An 18,662-nucleotide genomic window follows, 5' to 3' on the forward strand; every position below is an offset into this window, starting at 1 on the left:
TCTGCTCTAAACAAACAAATGAGAAAAAGCACAAAATGGTCTCTTGAACAGTGGTGGTTCTGTCCGTGTGTGTGTGTGTGTGTGTGTGTGTGTGTGTGTGTCCGTGTGTCCGTGTGTGTGTCCGTGTGTGTGTGTGTGTGTGTGTGTGTGTGTGTGTTTATGAGTGATGTTGTGTGTTGTAAGTGTTTGTGGCAGATTTTGATGCCTTGATGACTGATACTGGGGGCTCCCATTTAAAGCACTGTGGTTCAATGTCAGCCATATTCACAGTCATGAGGTCATCCTTAAAAATATTCTTGTTTGCAGTAACAGCCAAAAAAATGAAAAAAATGGGTCGGGACTTTTTCAAGATTCAAAGTAAAAAAAAGTAAAATTTTGGTCATGGTGATTACGTAGGTATGAATTTAAACAAATGTGCATATTGTGACGTAACTGACTGGGTCCTCAACCCGTGCCTTCAGGCGCATCACTGCAAACCTCAATCTGATGCAGGTTATGTAAACCAGCCTTTCTCAAACTTCTTTGACCTGAGGCCCAGTCATGGCAGACTTTGGGGTCATAGGGCTCATCTACACGTACCCAACCCTACTCCCTCCAAATCAAATTGTCATTATCATTATCACAATCATTATTAGATATTGTTATACATGCACTTATACTTAAATGTTTTGTGACATGCACATCAGAGGACGGCTTTACTAATGTAAGATATAATTAGTTTCATTGCTTTTGCTGCATGATGCTTGCATAAGAAAATAAATACTTCTCAAAACAGCAACAATTTTATGGGTGCTATTGTTTTGGGAGGTTTCCCTCATGCAAGCATCATAAATAGGTAGGAAATGGAGAAAAAAAATACATGTTTTTTTTTAATTAAGTTTAATTTGATTGCCTGAATGTAAGGATTCAGGAAACACAATACCAGCTTTTTTGGCGAGCAGATAGGCGTAAATCACTGAGCTGTTGATCTTTAACAGATAGAAAGAAGGCTACAATAGCTTTTGGCCACGTTATATTAAAATTTGACTATACAATACTCAGTGCTATACAGTGTATTATACAGTCTCTGCTCTGTTTCTATGGAAGTTCCACAAATCAATGTTGTTCTATTAAGTGTCATTGAAGTCATTGAAATGCGTGTGTCTCAGGCTCAATGCGTGAGACTTGAGAGGTCTGGTCACACGTTCATTCTATCACTTGTAATATGAACATAGGTGCCAACTCTCACGCATTGGCCGTGAGACACACGCATTTGATTAGTTTCACACGCTCACACGCCACACCCCCGATTTCTCACGCTGAAGTGTCAACCCGGTCGGTCAGATGCCTGAAAAATGATTTAGCCTATCTATAGATCTACCTGTTGAGCCACGGTTATGCTTTCAGAGACGGTGAGAGGGTTCAAGAGCACCCCCTGTCTGTGGAATTTTCAAAATGTTCTCTCATTTGCGATGCTACTTCAGAAGCCATCCCAGGCGCATCCCCCCCGCATTTCCCCGGCTTCAGGTATGCTTTGAGTATTATTGAGTATTTTTCACGCTGTGTCAACCTGGTAGGTCATATGTATAGGTAAACCTATACATATGATATCACACATCATGTGAACGTTCGGAATCTAAGCTTTCCAATGATATTAGCGCCAAGTTTCTGTGATAAATGGTTCGCGAGAGAATTAACATTGAACCGACGTGCAATTTAGGCTAATCATATTTGCATTTACCCATTACTCTCGGTTTAATATTTCACTAACCCTTCACACAACACGTGGAAAACCCTATTTCACAATAAACAGCAAACCTACCGAATACGAGGATATAAAGCATGCCTCTGTGCAATAAGTGGTTCCTGAGTAATCCGGTTTTGAAATTGCAACACATTTCTACATAGCCTCATTGGGGCGAAATTATAATGTATTCTAATGTAAACTATTTGTCAGTAGGCTTACATACATTTTTGTAAATTGCTCAGCCATAGATTATCCCACTATCATGGTTCTTATATTGTCAGGTTCCAGCCAATCCCATTACAGATAAATGAATATATTTATATTGGCATGCTTCCTAGTGACATTAATACAAAAATATGAAGAAAATCAAATAACGAGACACAAATATTGATATAAAGCCTGACATAAGCCATATGCAAACATTCACATCATGCAGATATGGGTACATCCTGAAAAAGGAATAGCATGTAGGCTATAGGCTATGGCCATTACAATGACCAATATATTATCTTAAATAAACTAGCTGAATAACACAGGTGACCACTTCTGCATAATTTCATGGAGTGCTGAAATGTACACACATTTTTGAACATTTCTGAACTGTGAAATGTAGCATATGTTTTTGTGGTTGTGAACTTATTACAATATCACTATAACTATTCCACCTGTGTGTGCATGGTTATAATTCTGAAGTGCAAAATAGCTTAGGCTACAGCACAAATATTTCCATAAAAATAAGCAAGTCTGACCTCTGAATTTATTTTGAAAGTGCACCTGATTGATGCATTTAAAAGTTAAAATATACAAACATTTCTTAAATTCTTACAAAACACCCACCCACTTTTTAAAATGGTTAGTTTGGACCCCCCCCCCCCCCTCCCCCCCACTTTTTCTCCCATTTGCGCGTAAATCGCTCATAAACTTTTTTTTTTTTGTTACACGCATTCTCCCATTCCGCTTCGGTCACACACACACAGTGACAAGCGCCAAATCCCCCGCAGTGTTGAAGAGATCAGTCGTCCCCCTTACTTTTGATAAGGTAAAAAGCCTTATAGGTACGCCAAATAAATAATAACCTATAGGTTTACGCTAGGCTATGTAAAACTCCCCATTAACAGCATCACGTCACTAACCACAGCTAAGACTGCACAATCTCTATTCACTCTGTTGGATATCTGAAGCCAGTTTGTCTACTTAGATACAGTAAATCCTCAAATTATGGCCGGGGTCTTAAGACAAAGTACAGGCCTTTAGGGGCAGGGTTGTATTCGAGACAGCCCTTTATTTCTTATGCGAGTTTTATTTTGAGACATGCGTTTCTTGGAGCGGCATACTGGTAGGCCTTCAAAAGCATGACATTTTCGGTTTAGTTTGATATTTAATTTACTTTTGGACTGTTTGATTATATTGTTAAATGTTGGGACTGATGGGCACTGAAATCTGGGGAGGTATTTGATGATCACTATTACGTTCCATGTAGTTGAAAGAGTGTCGGGATTTCAAACAAACCATCCGCTTTCATGCGTTCATTGAACGTCCGCGGTGCTGTAATGGAAACCTTATTGCGTAGCCAAGTAGCCTATTGAGTTATTTTTAAATTATGCATGATTTACTTTTTATTAATTTCGTAGGCTGGCTTTATTTTGTTATATAGAAGTATCTAAATAACCTGTTAAAATGTACCAGAATTCAGGAAAATGCATCTAGTCCAAAAAAAAAATTCTGGGGGAGGACCCCCATACCCCCCGCTGAAATATCCAACCCACTTTCACAATGCCTCCGACGCCCATGGTCCTAGTAGTAGGCTATCCCTTTGATACCAATGTTCATATAACTCTGGGACCCTGGTCCCAGGGATGGATTACTGCACGGGCCTTCCGGGCCCAGACCCAGGGGCCCAAGGTGTCAGGGGGGCCTGAAGCCCAAGCCTTTGCATGGAATCATTGCCTCAATATCAACACATCAGGATGTAGGCTATGAATCTGATTGAATTTAGTATTGCCCATCCCCAAAATGCACCAGAATACAGGAAATCACATTAAACAAATTAACAAAAATCTGGGGGAGTACCCCCAAACCCCCCTTCCACATATGCGACAATTAGTGGGGAGCCCTTAATACATCTGGGCCCAGGGGCCCGAAAGCTCATAATCCGTCCATGCCTGGTCCCTACACCTGAGAACCACTGATGTACGTTTTTTTACTGTACGGTATAATGCTGAATGAGCCAAACAAAAATGTACGCAGCAAAATTTTGGTTGGCCCCACCAAATCTCACTCCAAGGTTTTTTGAAAAGTTGGCAGCCCTGATATGAACATAGCCTATTTCCTACAACTAGATGAGATAATTGGCTTTGTTATACTGAAGTTCCACAGTTAGCTAGCTAGCAAGCTAACCGTTTTGCATGGGATAATATTATGGTAGGCTAAGTGTAGCTACATGCTAAATTTGTACAATACATGGGGTATTGCAAACGAATTAGGTTGGTAATGTACATAGTTTCGACATGAGTAAGTTACATAAACATAATTCTTCATAACTGCCGTGTTAGTAAAATGATTGAATGTCCTGTGAATTAATAGCTAATAGTAACGTCAACGTGTGATTCCTAGCTGTCTTTCCCATTGGAATCAATGATATAATGTTACATATTTTCCGCTAAAATGGGGCGTGATGCAGATTAAATGTATCTTTATAATGATGCGCTGTTAGTAGGCTACGTAAATGCATGCTGCACACACTTGGTTGGGCTTACGAGCCGGCCAAAGAGTAGTAGCCTAGGCTGACGCATTAGTTGTGTGCCGCCAAAGATTTTTTCACCATCACTTGTTCTGTTATCAACATTCCTCTTTGGCTGCTACTATTTGCGATGCACTCTGCTTTCAACATTCATTTACATTAGATTAAATTTTTTTCAATACAACTCCGCACACCAGCATCGCCGTGTAAATCACGATTCAGTTATATTTGGTCGACGCTGCTCCATAAAATCCATTGTTCATCCAGTGTTTGCCTGTTAAAAACTTCGGCATTGATGTGTGTGGCAAGTGACAGTGCACCATAGACTGTAGGCCTATAAAATGGCAATGCACTCCTGTTTTAAATGTCCTTATTTTCAACTGATAATGAATATAGTATGAATATAATATTTTCTGTTTGTTATGCCCTTTATAATGTGTGTAGGCCTACATTTTGCGCATGCACTTCTGCGGTAGCATTTATTTCAGTTTATATCAGCTATATTTCTGAAGAATATATTAAGTTGCCTCAGGTCTGCTGCACATCTTTTGAAATTTGATTTGAAATAATCAAATAGACCTACGTCTTAAAGTTCAGTTAATAAAAATAAAAAATTAAAAATGTAGCTCCCCCAAGTTAATTTCCCTTGCCTATGGTGGTGGTGGGGGTGGTGGTGGGGGGCTATCAATACCTCAATTTAAAGGAATGTTCTAGAGCAAAACACATAGGGTGTATTTTCAGAAGTTAACAGGTCCAAACAGTTGTTTGAGAGCATAATTACGTTAATTGGTGAAGTTTTGAGCAAGACAACCATTTGCATTAACAGCAAATTGTCTTACAATGCAAGTGCGAAGGGTAAGGGACAGGCATAAAGATCAAACTCTATTTTTCACAACAGTTACTGGCAATGTTCAAATTAGAACGACACTTCTGCCATCTTGGACATCTTCCGCCTTACTCTCACTATCTTCTGACGTGTGCAGCGGCTCTTCCGCCAAGATGTCACGCGTAAGACAATTTGGTGTTAATGCAAAAAACTGCACCAATTAACATAATTATGCTCTCGAACAACAGTTTAAACCTGTTAACTTCTGGAAATACACCATATGCCTTTTTACTCTGGAACATTCCTGATGATAATACAAAATATTAAACACCAACTTTAAAATCAGCAGATTTTGGTAAAGGCTATTTGGTTCTGCAGAGAAAAGCTGAACTCCAGAATCCTTGACATCATTGTGACTCAGGTCCAGTTCTGTCAGGGAGACCAAGGACTGCGAAGCAGAGGCTAGAATGTTAAAGGCTTCGTGTGTCAGTTTACAACCAGCCAGCCTGCAAGCAGTGAGATGAAACAAATATTTTCAAAGAGCAGAAACAGGTGTAAAAAACAGTCAATATATCTCTGCTCTGAATAGAGTCAATAATAGCTGGAAATATAATACAATAATACAAGATCGTATCATGAAAAGTAATGTTTGCACAGCTTCTTCTACATCACCAACCTCAGTGTCTCCAGTTTGCAGTTTGGATTCTGAAGAGCAGAGAGAAGTTTTTCCCCCGATATCTCAAGGTCATTGTGACTCAAGTCCAGCTCTCTTAAGGGAGAGTTGGCACAATGTAGAGCATATGCCACAATCTCATATGACTTCTCTGTGAGGTAGCAGCCAGCAAGTCTATGGAAGAGGTATAATAGATGAGAGTGTATGAAATAAGTTAAGTAAAGAAGAACCATGTCTGGTGCTTGAAGCCCCTAAGCTGTAAAGTATTGTGTTCAGACATCTGTATGTCTAATACAGTGGGCAGTAGTAGTCTGTGGATTTAGTCAAGCGATATGAACCTTCAACAGGCAGCAACTGAATGAATTTAATTATTGCAGCATTTTGTGATTTTGGTGCAAACAAATAAGACCATTGCATTGGCTTGGTTATTGAGTATTATGGTGGTGGATTAATACATTTCAGTCAGTTATATGCCAACATTTGATGAATGAAATACTTTAAAGGCCAATGAATATAAGGTCAAATAAAACATTTTCCCGATTTAGCAGATGAATCATGCCCCCTTCTGATATTCTATGAAAACACAATGGAGTTTATTCCCCAAAACAGATACAACTAATGTCAGGTTAGTACCTCTACCCCACCAAAGGGTCATGATGAACCTAAACAATGTCACTATACATGACCTATCTTCAATGAAATATGTTAGAGCCAAGTAATTAGGATGTAGAGAGCAAGAATATTAAAGTGATGTAAAACTCACACAGCCTTGCGGCAGTGTCTCACAACTGGCACCAGTCTCTTCCGTCCCTCCTTACATGTGTTGTATTTCTTCAAGTCCAACTCATCCACCACCTCCTCAGATATCAGAAGCATGTGGGCTAGGGCTGAGCAGTGGAGAGCTGACAGTCCATCTGAGAAGTCCTTTGAAGATTTCAGATATTCTTGAACTTCGTCATGTACGGAATGATCATTCATTTCAAACAAACAATGGAGAAGATTGAGGCATCTTTCAGGTGACTCGTCATTTCTTGTCTTTTCTTTTATGTGTTTACATATTCTCTTGATGGCCCCTGAACTGTTGACCATGTTTGGCAGCAACCCTTGTAATAGGGACTGATTGCGCTCCAATGAGATGCCAACAAGAAAGCGGAGGAAAAGGTCCAGGTGTCCATTCTTGCTGTCCAAAGCCTTTTTCATGGCACACCTTAACAAAGGATATAAAGGAAGAGAATTGCCTACATAGTCCTGTGTTTGAGTGAGGAATTTTCTTGTTACCTCCTGATCTCCCGACACATGGGAGTGAAAAACGAACAGAGCTGCCAGAAACTCCTGGATGCTCAGATGCACAAAGCAGTACACCTTTTCTTCAAAGAACACAGAATCCTCCTTCAAGATCTCAGCGCACATGCCAGAGTACACTGAGTCTTCACTGACATCAATGTTACACTCTCTCAGGTCTTCATCAGAGAACAAGAGTCTGCCATTATCCAAATGTGTGAATGCAAGCTTTGCTAAGTTTAAAATGGCAATACTGTGGGAATCAAGTAGACGTTGCTTATTGGTCTCGTACCTTCCACAATACTTCTGGTTTTTTATATTTGTCTGAATCAGTAGAAAATGTATGTACATTTCTGTCACAGTTTTGGGCATTTCTTCATTTCGATTGTCAGTCAGCATCTTCTGCAGTACAGTAGCCAAAATCCAACAGAAGACTGGAATGTGGCACATAATGTGAAGAGTCCTTGATGTCTTGATGTGTGACACAATTTTATTGGCATGAACTTTATTGTCAGTTCTCTTTCGGAAGTATTCCTCCTTCTGTCGGTCAGTGAATCCACGAACTTCAGTGATTTGGTCAATGTGCTCTGAGGGAATCTGATTGACGGCTGCTGGCCGAGAGGTTATCCACACAAGAGCAGAGGGGAGGAGCTTACCTCTAATGATGCTTGTGATCAAAACATCTATTGATGATGCTTTGTTTACAGAGGCAACAATCTCCTTGTTGAAATCTAAAGGAGTTCTGCTTTCATCCAGACCGTCAAAGATGATCAACGTTTTGTATTCATCATACACACTCGTATCACCTAACTTTTTAAGTTCAGGGTAAAGGTCACAGAAGAGGTCATGTAAACTGTACTCAGCCTTTAGCAAATTTAGCTCCCGAAAAGTTAACATTAGCATAATGGCTACATCCTGATTGGCTTTTCCTTCAGCCCAGTCGAGGATGAACTTCTGCACTGAGACGGTTTTTCCAATTCCAGCAACACCCATTGTTAGAACAGTTCTAATATCTCTATCCTCTCCAGGTGAGGGCTTGAAGATGTCATTACAGTTAATTGATCTTTCTTCAGTGGTTTGTGGTCTGGAGGCTGTCTCTATCTGCCAAACCTCATGCTCATTATTCACACCTTCAGTCTTTCCTTCTACAATGTAGAGCTTTGTGAATATCTGTTTGAGTTGTTTTTCTCTCTTTGTCTTCTCCATGCCTTCACATATGTTCTTGACTCGCTTCTCCATTTTGACTTTGTGACTTGTCAGGACATTCTGTAGACCAGGGTGCTCTGCAGGTCCGAAAATAATCAGAACATAGATACAAACATCAAACAGTGGCTGAAAAAAATGAAAAAGCAACACATAGTATTTGCATTGAAGAAACAATTTCACTTAAAGGAGAATTCCGGTGTGATTTTGACCTAAAGTGTTTTGAAACATGAAACCGAGTGTGAACGTATGTCTCATAGCCCATCTCGGCTTGTCCCCTGCACTCCGAAATCTGGCGCTAGTTAGCCAATGCTACCAACAAGGCAGTCAATGGTGGTGCCTCGGCATCGGCATAGCCATGCAAATAAATCACTGTTTTACACCATTTACGAGGCTCAATGTATCTCCACACTTCATTGGTAGACTTCCGAGGGCCCTGACATTTAAAACGAGACATTGAGAACTTTGAAAAAGCACTGGTAGTTTACTTACAAGACGATTTATACAGACAGTATCTTCTCGAAGTTTAGTGTTTGCAGCCATCTTGAATTTAGTCACGATAAGTCGAGCAATGAGTAAGAATGAACAGGTATGATAAGGGATCAGATTCCAAAAATAATTCCGTGGAAATGCATGGATTCCAGTTGCTGCTACTGGAAGAAACTGTAATCCATGCATTTCAACAGAATTATTTTTGGAATCTGATCCCTTATCATACCTGTTCATTCTTACTCGTCGCTCGACTTATCGTGACTAAATTCAAGATGGCTGCAAACGCTAAACTTCGTGAAGATACTGTCTGTATAAATCGTCTTGTAAGTAAACTACCAGTGCTTTTTCAAAGTTCTCAATGTCTATATACTAGAATATATATATACTCGAACCTAAATAAGAAATGGTTGACAGTGTGTCATTACCGGCCCTTTGTTGTGGCATGGTCATTTGTCCAAAGGTGAAGGTGAGAGGGCCATTGATGGTACAGCCAGTCACAGCTGGGGCATTCACAATTCCTCCCGAGACAGGAGCGACATTCACATTGATTTCTCCACCCTCACCAGTCAGACCTGGGGAACACGGCTGGTCTCCCACTAAGAGAGAGAGAGAGAGAGAGAGAGAGAGGATGAGAGAGAGGATGATGATGATGACACAGAATAAATCTCAAAGAAAGTAAGTAGAGACAAAGAGATAGAGAGACAGAACATATGAATGCAATTCTTCCAACATACACAAAAACTTGCACTTACATCTTCCCAGATCCCTCTCCAAGTCCATGGCCAGCTGGTTGTGCTTCATCTTCTGCAAGATTGTCACCATGACACCCCCAGCTCCCATGCTGTGCACCTGCACCATCAAGTCTACAGTGTCGTCTGTGTCGGCCTTCCCCAGCTTCCCTTGTGGCATTTGGCCCTCATCCTGGAGGCAGTGCTTAAACTCCTTAAAGTCGGCCCCTGAGAGGTTGTCCAGAGTCTTCCTCAGCACTTCCTTCAGGGCTGCGGTCATTGTGGGGTCCAGATTCAGCATGATCTGCTTTCAATGTTAAGTAGAAAACATTGTATAATTATTTATTTTTCAACCGGAGACAAATCTATGTCCAAATCTAAGCCCATTTCCTCCAGTAAAAAAAAAAGTCAAAATGATGAGATAAAAAGTCAAAATTATGAGATAGAAAGTCATAATTATGAGATAAAAAGTCAAATTTATATGATAGGAATGGCAAAAATATGAGATAATAATTATATCATCATCATTTCGACTTATCTCATAATTTTGACTTTTTATGAAAATGTTTTTTATACTGGCAGAAATGGGCTTCCATACAAATCAGCATTCACTCACATTCCGTGTTAAATGACGCAGTGTTATAAAATATGCTCACTTTAGCTTATAGTTGAGATAAAGTTAACATTGGTTAACTTTATCTCAACTATAGCATTATATAAATTCTAAATTGATTAAAAACAACAATGTGAGTTCAGTAGACCAGTGAACACTAAGTCACACAAATATAAATACCATATCAGCGTTACAAAAAGCCTCGCTTTGAATCAGACTAAACCATTTCAATTGTAGACAGGGACATAAATGCCTTGTGGTTGAACGAGTGTTTAGACCTTCTGCATTCGAACAGCAAATAGCTTTTCTCTTTCTTTTTCTATTACATGCCAACAAGCTGTCTGACTGAATGAGTTCTGTGTTGCAAATGTAACAGCCGCCCCTCTGTGTGTGTGTGTGTGGGTATGTTTTGCGGTCAGAACTTAAATATTCCATTAAGGCACTCCTCGGTATAAAGTTCTTTTTACATGTCAAGATGAAACAGCATTACTGTAAAACCTAATTCCTACAAAAGGTAGAAAAGGTCTGTAGGATTCAGAAAACACTTAAAACTCAAGCATACGGTCTGACTGCTTTGACCTTAAGAAGCTGAATAATGGAACTGGTTTCGTGTCTAGGGTTTATCCACCACATCAGTATGTAATGTTTTTCTGTTGTCGGGCTAGCATTAACAGGTCTGAGGGAAACCTGTTTATCAGGTTTGTTTCAGGGGGGATGGGGCAGGGGTCTGCATTTCTGATGAGGATCAGTTCACATTACCATCCAGGTTGGCTTAAGAAACATAAGAACCTCCCTTTTGATCACAAAACCACGCCATTAAATTAGTGAATGTGGACTGGCCACGCCTTTAATGTCTTTAAACTTTGTGCCTCTGACCAGACGTTTCAGATCACCAAGATAGGGCCCTGAGGTCAGTGCCGGTTCAGACCTCCATGGGGCCCTAAGCAAAATCCTTCTACAGGGCCCTCCTACTTGAACTCTGAGGGCCAAAATGTAACCATTTTTTTTATTACTATTATCTGACACCTCAGTGCTCCCAATACAATCATCCCACCCCATTTTGGATGTCTACGGATGTTACCAAACATAGTGTTTTTCCCCAAAAAGGACCTTCACAGCTATAAATGCCCAGTTTTAGGGTCTGGGCTGTTTGCTTTTGATGCTTGTTGTATCCCTTTACACAAAATAACTGCAGTTTTTTCGAAGTACAGTTCAGTTATTGTAGGCTACAGTGCAGTAGCCTAGTATTTTCATGTCCAAAGTACTGCATTTCTGTAGTAAATTCCAGTATTATGCAGTACAATGCAGTTTTTTGTGTCAAAAATTCATTCTCTGCATAATAACTGTAAAGATTTCCTCCATAACTGCGGTTTTGATACTCAGAAATCTGCAGTTTGACACTTGAAGTAATAGTTATAGTTTTGTAAGGGTCTGGTTGTGCTATAGCGTATAAGCTTGACTGAAATATTGTAAAACCATTTACTTCTTTTAAAATGTATGGGAAGAGTGAAGTCACAGATTAGTTTCGACGGGTTCTCGCATGTTTCTGCTGAAAAATTGCTAGTTTCATCCCGAATTAAAAAACGGAACATGCGATTATATTTCATAACTTTCGCAACTAAGTACCATGGCTGGGAAAGTCTGGCAAGCAAGCCGCAGACAGATTCACTTTCGCAGATTCACTTCCCTGTTTGGTTGGCCTAGGCTAGGCCAGCAACACGTGCTGGAGAGATGTTTGTAGACATCAAACCATGGAACGAACACAAGTTTACCCGACTGCTGTTCCGCTGTTCATTCTCGTGAAGTTTCTTCCGTTTTTCTTGCCCTGAATGGTAATTCGGTTTCATGTTCATCTTCTTAATGTAGCCTACCAACACACAAGGCAAGTCAATCCATCACAGTCCTTGTGGCCTGTGTCTCCTTGACGCGAGATTAGAATTTTTGGTTGATGGCGGAGAGGGTATGCGGCGACGCAAAGGGATCTGCGGGAATACGCTGTTGATTCGACACATAAACATAAATCAGCCTTTAGAGATACACACACACACACACGCACACACACACACTCACATATATACACACACACACACACACACTCTCACAAACACACACTAGCTAAAACAACACAGATACAGACACACACACACACACATTCACACAACCACACTCACATAATCACACACACACAATTACACATCATGCCTTTTCTCTCGTTCTCTCTCTCACACACAAGTGTGTTGACCTGTGGTGCATCAACATCTCTTCTACAAGCTTCAAGCTGCAAAAAAACAAAACACATCCCTCACAAGTCCCTCTTGCTAGTCTGAAATCACTGGTATATACGTATTTTGTGAACTCATTGAATGCCAAGCTGTTTTCGGAAGCTTTGTCCTAGAGTGCCAGCAATCTAGACCATTGTTGATGATTTTTGTACAGCCACAGCATATTCTGTGTTATAGCTATGAACACATACAATAGCTCGTTTAAAAGGTGAGACGTTAAGCTCTCAGTGGGTGCAAACCGTGTATTTCTGCACGCCTCTGTTCCTGAGAAATCCCAAGCTAAACAGTGGCTAGTTTTCATCAAAATCGCCGTTTTTTTCTAGAAATGGAAGCGTCAGCGTTAAATTCTGTCAGGAAGACTCAATGCTACGTCACTCATTCATTCATTACTCCTAACCAATCAGCGGCGTACAACTGTCTTTAAAACTTCTTCACTCACGTACCTGTTTGCTGTCTCCAGATATCGGCTTTCGAATGTCAGTCGTATTCCACTTCACAGCTCACTATGTCCTCCTACAACTTGCTCGACTTCCAAGTATCTGACTCCGACGATGATGACCCTGTTCCACCCGCCAATGTGCGCCGGAGCTCTCGCGTCCTCGCACGGGACTCCCCATGGTTAAACCATTCGTCCGAGCAGATTCTGGAGTTACTAGAGAAACAAGGGATCCCCGTCAAAAGCGGGACTCCGAGAGAAGACCTGCTCTCCATGGCCCTGAGTATTCTGGGTACTCCCTCCATATCCGACCAGGAGGATATCGCTTCCCCGGAGGCCCCAGCTCAGCCGAAAAAGGCAAGCAAAAAGCGCCCGGCTAAGCCTCCTCCATCTCAGCCAGGAAAAAGGGTGTACAAAGCTCCGACGCGCCCCCAGCCTTCGGCCTCCCAAATCCGGCGTCCGACCAATCCATCGTGGAAGCTATCCTGTCTCTCACATCGACAGTGAAAGGCCTCGAAGCAAGAATGGAAGCCTTCGAGAGACCATCAACTTCCACACCAGCAGCCTCTCTCAACATCTCAGCGTTTTCCCACGCGCCGCTCCCCTCCACTTCCTCCTTCATGCCAGCGGCGTTTCGCCCTCCCGCTCACTCCGCGGGCGCACCGCTTACAGAAGCCTCCGCCCTAGCAGGTCTACATACCTTCAACCTCGCTTCAGCGCTCCCAGCTCAAGATCCGGGTAGGAGGTTTGTTTCTCCCGCCGCAGCGGCTCTCTCTCCCATTATGAGATCTCACATCATCCAAGGTAAGGATGTTAATCTTGCCTCTCTCTTACTGCCATCGCCCGCCATCGATCGTCAGTTCATAGACTGTGGGGACGTATCTGTTTTACTCAAAACATCCGACCCTAGGCTGCTCCGCAATCTCTCCTTCGGGGAATTTGTTATCGCGTTCAGTGTCTATAGAGATATCATGTGCCAAAGTTACCCTGAGCGGAGGGAAGAACTGGACCTCTACATGGCAATGATGGCCGACTTCAGCCAACGCTACGGCGGAACCTTGTTCTATGAATACCATTTAGCTTTTGCAGCTAAATCTGCCGCCTTTATCACACTCCACAACACCCGGTTGGACTGGGCAGTCACCGACACTGAGCTTCTGGTTCGGCATTTTGGCGGGCATCGAGTGCTCGCGTGCTCCATCTGTACTGCCCTACAAAGCCAAAGTGCAGTAACTGCATTTTTTGAGAAATTCACTTTTTTACACCAATATAAAATGCCATATCCTCTGATCAATCTATCAAAATCTCATTAATCTATTGAAACATTTCCTGAAGATATAGGGATTTCATTTTACAGTATCTGCTAAAATACAGTGTGAAAGACAAACAACAATGCTGTTTTTCTCAGTTTGGAATTTTCGTAGATACTGCACTTTGGCTTTGTAGGGCAGTGTAGCTCTCACGGCCATGCCGCCACTTTCTGCCCTAAAAGCGTCAACAGGAATCCGACGCCTGCTGCTATCCATGGTGCTGATCTAGTAAGCCCTAATCTCGACAGAAGAGGGCGCCCCCTGGTCGCGTTTAATGGTGTAACTGTGTGTAATAATTTCAATGAATCTGTATGTACCTTCCCTAATTGCCGTTTTTCACATGTCTGTAGCTTTTGCAAAGATCCCCACCCAAAGTCGGTCTGCCCCCGGCGAATGAGGCCTCCTACGAGAGGGAAGCCTGCAACAACATCAAAACAATTCTAAGCGGGCATCCCTCCACACCAATTAATGTGCCTGCCCTCTCTCACTTTCTGTCCTCTCACCCCGATCCTTCTTTTGTTAATTTTCTAATCACAGGGCTTTCTCAAGGGTTTCGGGTTGGCGTCCTCTCCCCTTTGAGGACTTCCTATGTGGCTAGGAATTTATTATCTGCTCTGTCCGAACCACTTACTGTGTCGAGCCTGCTGGCCAGAGAAGTCAATAAAGGCTACGTGGTTGGACCGTTCTCTTCTCCTCCTTTCTCTCCTCTTAGAGTAAATTCAATAGGAGTCGCGACCCGCAAATATTCAGGGAAAAAGCGCCTCATTTTCGACATGTCATCTCCCCACTCTGAACGCGTAGCCAGCGTTAATGAGTGCATCCCCCTTTACCCTTTTTCCCTCTACTATGCTTCTGTCGACAACGCTGCCCACTTAATCAAGATAGCAGGCCAAGGTGCATGGCTTTCGAAGGCCGATATCACAGACGCTTTCAAAGTCATGCCCATTCATCCCTCTGAATGGCCCCTCTTCGGGGTTAAGTGGGAGTCAAAATTTTACTTCGCGGTTAGGCTGACATTTGGCTGTAGGAGTAGTCCACACATTTTCAACTGCTTGTCAGAAGCATTGTGTTGGATCCTGCTTAACGTTCACAAATTACCGTTCGTTCTCCATCTCCTCGATGATTTTTTGCTCATCGACTTCCCGTCACTAGTCACTACGCACCGCCGCCCTTGGTCTAGCTTCTGCAAGCAACCTCGGGTAATCACGTCACAACAGTTAATTTCCTTATCCTTCCATCACCCCACTTCACTCATCATATACATACGCAACTCGACTTGACAGTCGACTCGAATCGCATCATCAAATCGCAATCATCAAATCATTATCGAACCGAACGATCGTTAAGCACTTACCACAGGGATTTGCACCACATTGCATTACATCTTGCCGTGCAAGAACCGAGCTTACGAAAGCTCTGAGCTCGTGCAGCTCTCCGCTGCAATCGCTGCAGACCATGCTGGTTATGTCTTCTGTACCCGCAAGAGAGTACACTTTTCCTATCATCTGTTCTTGGTTTCATTTCCTTTCATGAATCACTTTACTATTAACGAAGGATTTGTCTCATATTAATGTTCTCTTTGATTATGCTCTATTCCAGGAAGTGTCCCAGCCTCACGTCTACCCTCGGGTAGGCCTTTCCCATCTTTCTCTTTGGGGGTAGGCTCCGCCCCTGCCGTATTCACCCGGCAAGATCTGCGAGGGTCTCCACGCTTTGGGTCCTGGACTGAGGACGGGGCCTACGCCAAAGACTCTTAATAATTTCCATTTATTATCTCTAAGTTATCTATTCCTTTAAGGACATAACATTGTTAACTTCAATTAAATATTGTAAACCTCATGTCATGCTTCCCGAGTCTTTCTGATAGAAATGGAGATATAACGTCTTTCACGAAATATGAAGTGTTGCCTGTAAACTTTCCGGGAAGTGATCAGCGAGACCTGGCGAGACTGCCACCTAGTGATAGACCCACGAAAATGGCCTGGTTTTGAGTTGACGTGCATGCTTCACTGATTCGACCCAAAGCGGCAACAGAGTTATGATAAAATGTCCAGATAAAATGTCCAGATTGTGCGTTTTCATGAGTTTTCGATCATCATATATTTCATTTCCATTCATCACAGAGTTCCCAAAATCACATATAAGGTGTGTTAGAGTGTCTAGTTTCGTAATTAAAAAAAAAAGCTAAAAACGTAATATTACGTTTTTGGCACTCAACGCATGGGAAGGAAAATGAGTTAACACTAACCTACTCAATTTAGCAAGTGAAAGTTCTAGTTACAGTCCAAAATTACTTTAAGGCATAAAATGCATTGATAAGAGCAGTATTCCATGAATACTAACCTTGTGTCTCTTCGGAGTGAGCTGAAACAGCCTGGGGGAATGGGGCCTACTGGTTAGGGCTTGTAGCCTGACGAGCCAGACCCACATCAAGATGTAGGGTCTGGGAACTTACCATTGGCACTGCTCAATCCGAGGGGTGGGATAAACGGTTGTCTTTAAAATTTCCTCTGCACGAAATAGGATAGCACTACAACTCATAAGTCCCATGAATTTTCCCAACAACGGAACTAGATGGCTAGTTGATCAAACTTTTGCCAATTTATAAAAAGCTAAACTCAAATCACAATTCAAAAACCGCTGTTCGCCAGCAGCAGCATCCATCTTCATTGTTTTCAAGTAGCAGGGAATTCACGCGGAACCGTCGCTGACACTATACACGATGTGATTGGCCTGATTAAAGTTTCATTTTTCCAGCTTGCAAGCCAACGGAGAGTTGCTAGACTACCCTGGCTGCAAATTACATTTGCTGCCGCTAGGGTGCGTATAGATTTCTAGGCTCTGGGGCAGCCGTGGAAAAATGTGGGCGGGGGAAGTGGTTGAGCACTGCTAGCCCATGCACCTTGAGCAAGGCACCTAACCCCTCACTGCTCCCCGAGCGCCGCTGTAGCAGGCAGCTCACTGCTCCGGGTTAGTGTGTGCTTCACCTCACTGTGTGTTCACTGCGTGTTCTGTGTGCTTCACTAATTCCCGGATTGGGCTAAATGCAGAGACCAAATTTCCCTCACGAGATCAAAAGAGTATATACTTTATACTTTGAAACAACCAAATTAGGATCATATTGAAACGTACAATATCATAATGTAGGCCTACAGGATTATGCTGAAGATGTCTTTCCTTCATAAGGTAGCCTACTATTTTCTACTACCAAAGTAAACCTATTCAGTTTTGATTCTCCACATTATTGCAAGCAAAATAATGAAAGCAAGCAGAGGACATGGATGCATAAGATCTATTTCCAGAAACCGCTGCTTGGGAAACCATAATTAGTTAAACTATTCAAATTGACAGCGCATAAACATAGGCTAGTTAACATCAAATGGCATAGGCTAGGCCTATACAATGTTTTCAATATTTTTAGATAGTTCATTGATTTCATTAAATCATATACTAACGATTAGCCTAGAAATCTAGACGCACCCTAGCGGCAACAAATTACCTTACATTTGCTGCCAGGGCTAGTCTAGCAACTCTCCGTTGGCTTGTGAGCTCGAAAAATTAAACTTCTATCAGGCCAATCAAATCGTGGATAGAGTCGTTAGGCGGGCTTAACATAATGATTGATGGCAGAGATGCAACGGTTTGGCTTGAATTCCCTGCTACTTGAAAACAAAGAAGATGGATGTTGCTGTTGGCAAACAGTCTCAAAGGAGTTAAGCTTTTTTAAGTTGGCAAAAGTTTGAACTAGCCAACTAGCTCCACTGGGAAAACGCATGGGACTCATAGCGCTGTCCTATTGCGTGCAGAAGACATTTGAATGACAACCGATTATCCCGCCCCTCGGATTGAGCACTGCGAACGGTGAGTGCCCAGACCTTACATTTTAATGTGGGTCTGGCTCGTCAGGCTAACTAACGATATTGATGAGGGGGTGTTTACAAGACCTAAACTCATCCGGCTGCGCACACGGTCACGTTCATTTGTGATTTATAATTGGCACATCTAGGGCCTCATTTATAAACGTTATGCACAGATTTGATCTTAGACAGTGTGTAGGCTATGCTCAAATCCACCCCAACGCTCATATTTATAATAACTATCTTTGATGTGGAAAGGTGCTTATCTCCAAGTCAGGGGCCTCATGTATAAAAATGTTGTGTAGAAACCATCATTTGATCTTAGATAATTTCTGAAACGATCATACGTGTGATTCAGAGAAAACGAACATATGCGAAAAAACACATGCGCATGCCACTCTTCCAGATGTACCACGGGTTCCATTAAGGAATCATTCCATATGGTTTACAGTCAATAGTATTGTCACAATCTCACCCACAGATAAGAGTCACCTT

At 42.1% G+C, this 18,662-nt stretch overlaps 1 protein-coding gene across 4 annotated transcripts in view; it reads right to left on the minus strand.

The window, feature by feature from the left end:
- The window catches only part of LOC143125072 (NACHT, LRR and PYD domains-containing protein 12-like), a 32,349-nt gene extending 15,612 nt beyond the window's left edge, over positions 1–16,737 (minus strand). For 2 of the 4 annotated variants that reach the window (XM_076286565.1, XM_076286568.1), the window contains exons 1-6: positions 16,654–16,737; positions 9,694–9,976; positions 9,367–9,537; positions 6,729–8,529; positions 5,969–6,139; positions 5,628–5,798 (exon numbers count right to left, since the gene is read on the minus strand). In XM_076286565.1, the coding sequence (XP_076142680.1) occupies positions 5,628–5,798; positions 5,969–6,139; positions 6,729–8,529; positions 9,367–9,537; positions 9,694–9,970 (2,591 nt within the window). In that variant the 5' untranslated portion in view covers positions 9,971–9,976; positions 16,654–16,737. The remainder of the gene's footprint in view (positions 1–5,627; positions 5,799–5,968; positions 6,140–6,728; positions 8,530–9,366; positions 9,538–9,693; positions 9,977–16,653) is intronic. The other 2 variants (XM_076286566.1, XM_076286567.1) reach the window with 2 other exon arrangements.
- Between the last annotated feature and the right edge of the window lie 1,925 nt (positions 16,738–18,662).

The sequence above is a fragment of the Alosa pseudoharengus genome, unplaced genomic scaffold (genome assembly GCF_046254945.1).
Source record: "Alosa pseudoharengus isolate Yale_2024_CS ecotype anadromous, Long Island Sound unplaced genomic scaffold, YU_APseudo_1.1 YU_APseudo_1.1_scf_1, whole genome shotgun sequence".
Classification (NCBI taxonomy): Eukaryota; Metazoa; Chordata; class Actinopteri; order Clupeiformes; family Clupeidae; genus Alosa; species Alosa pseudoharengus.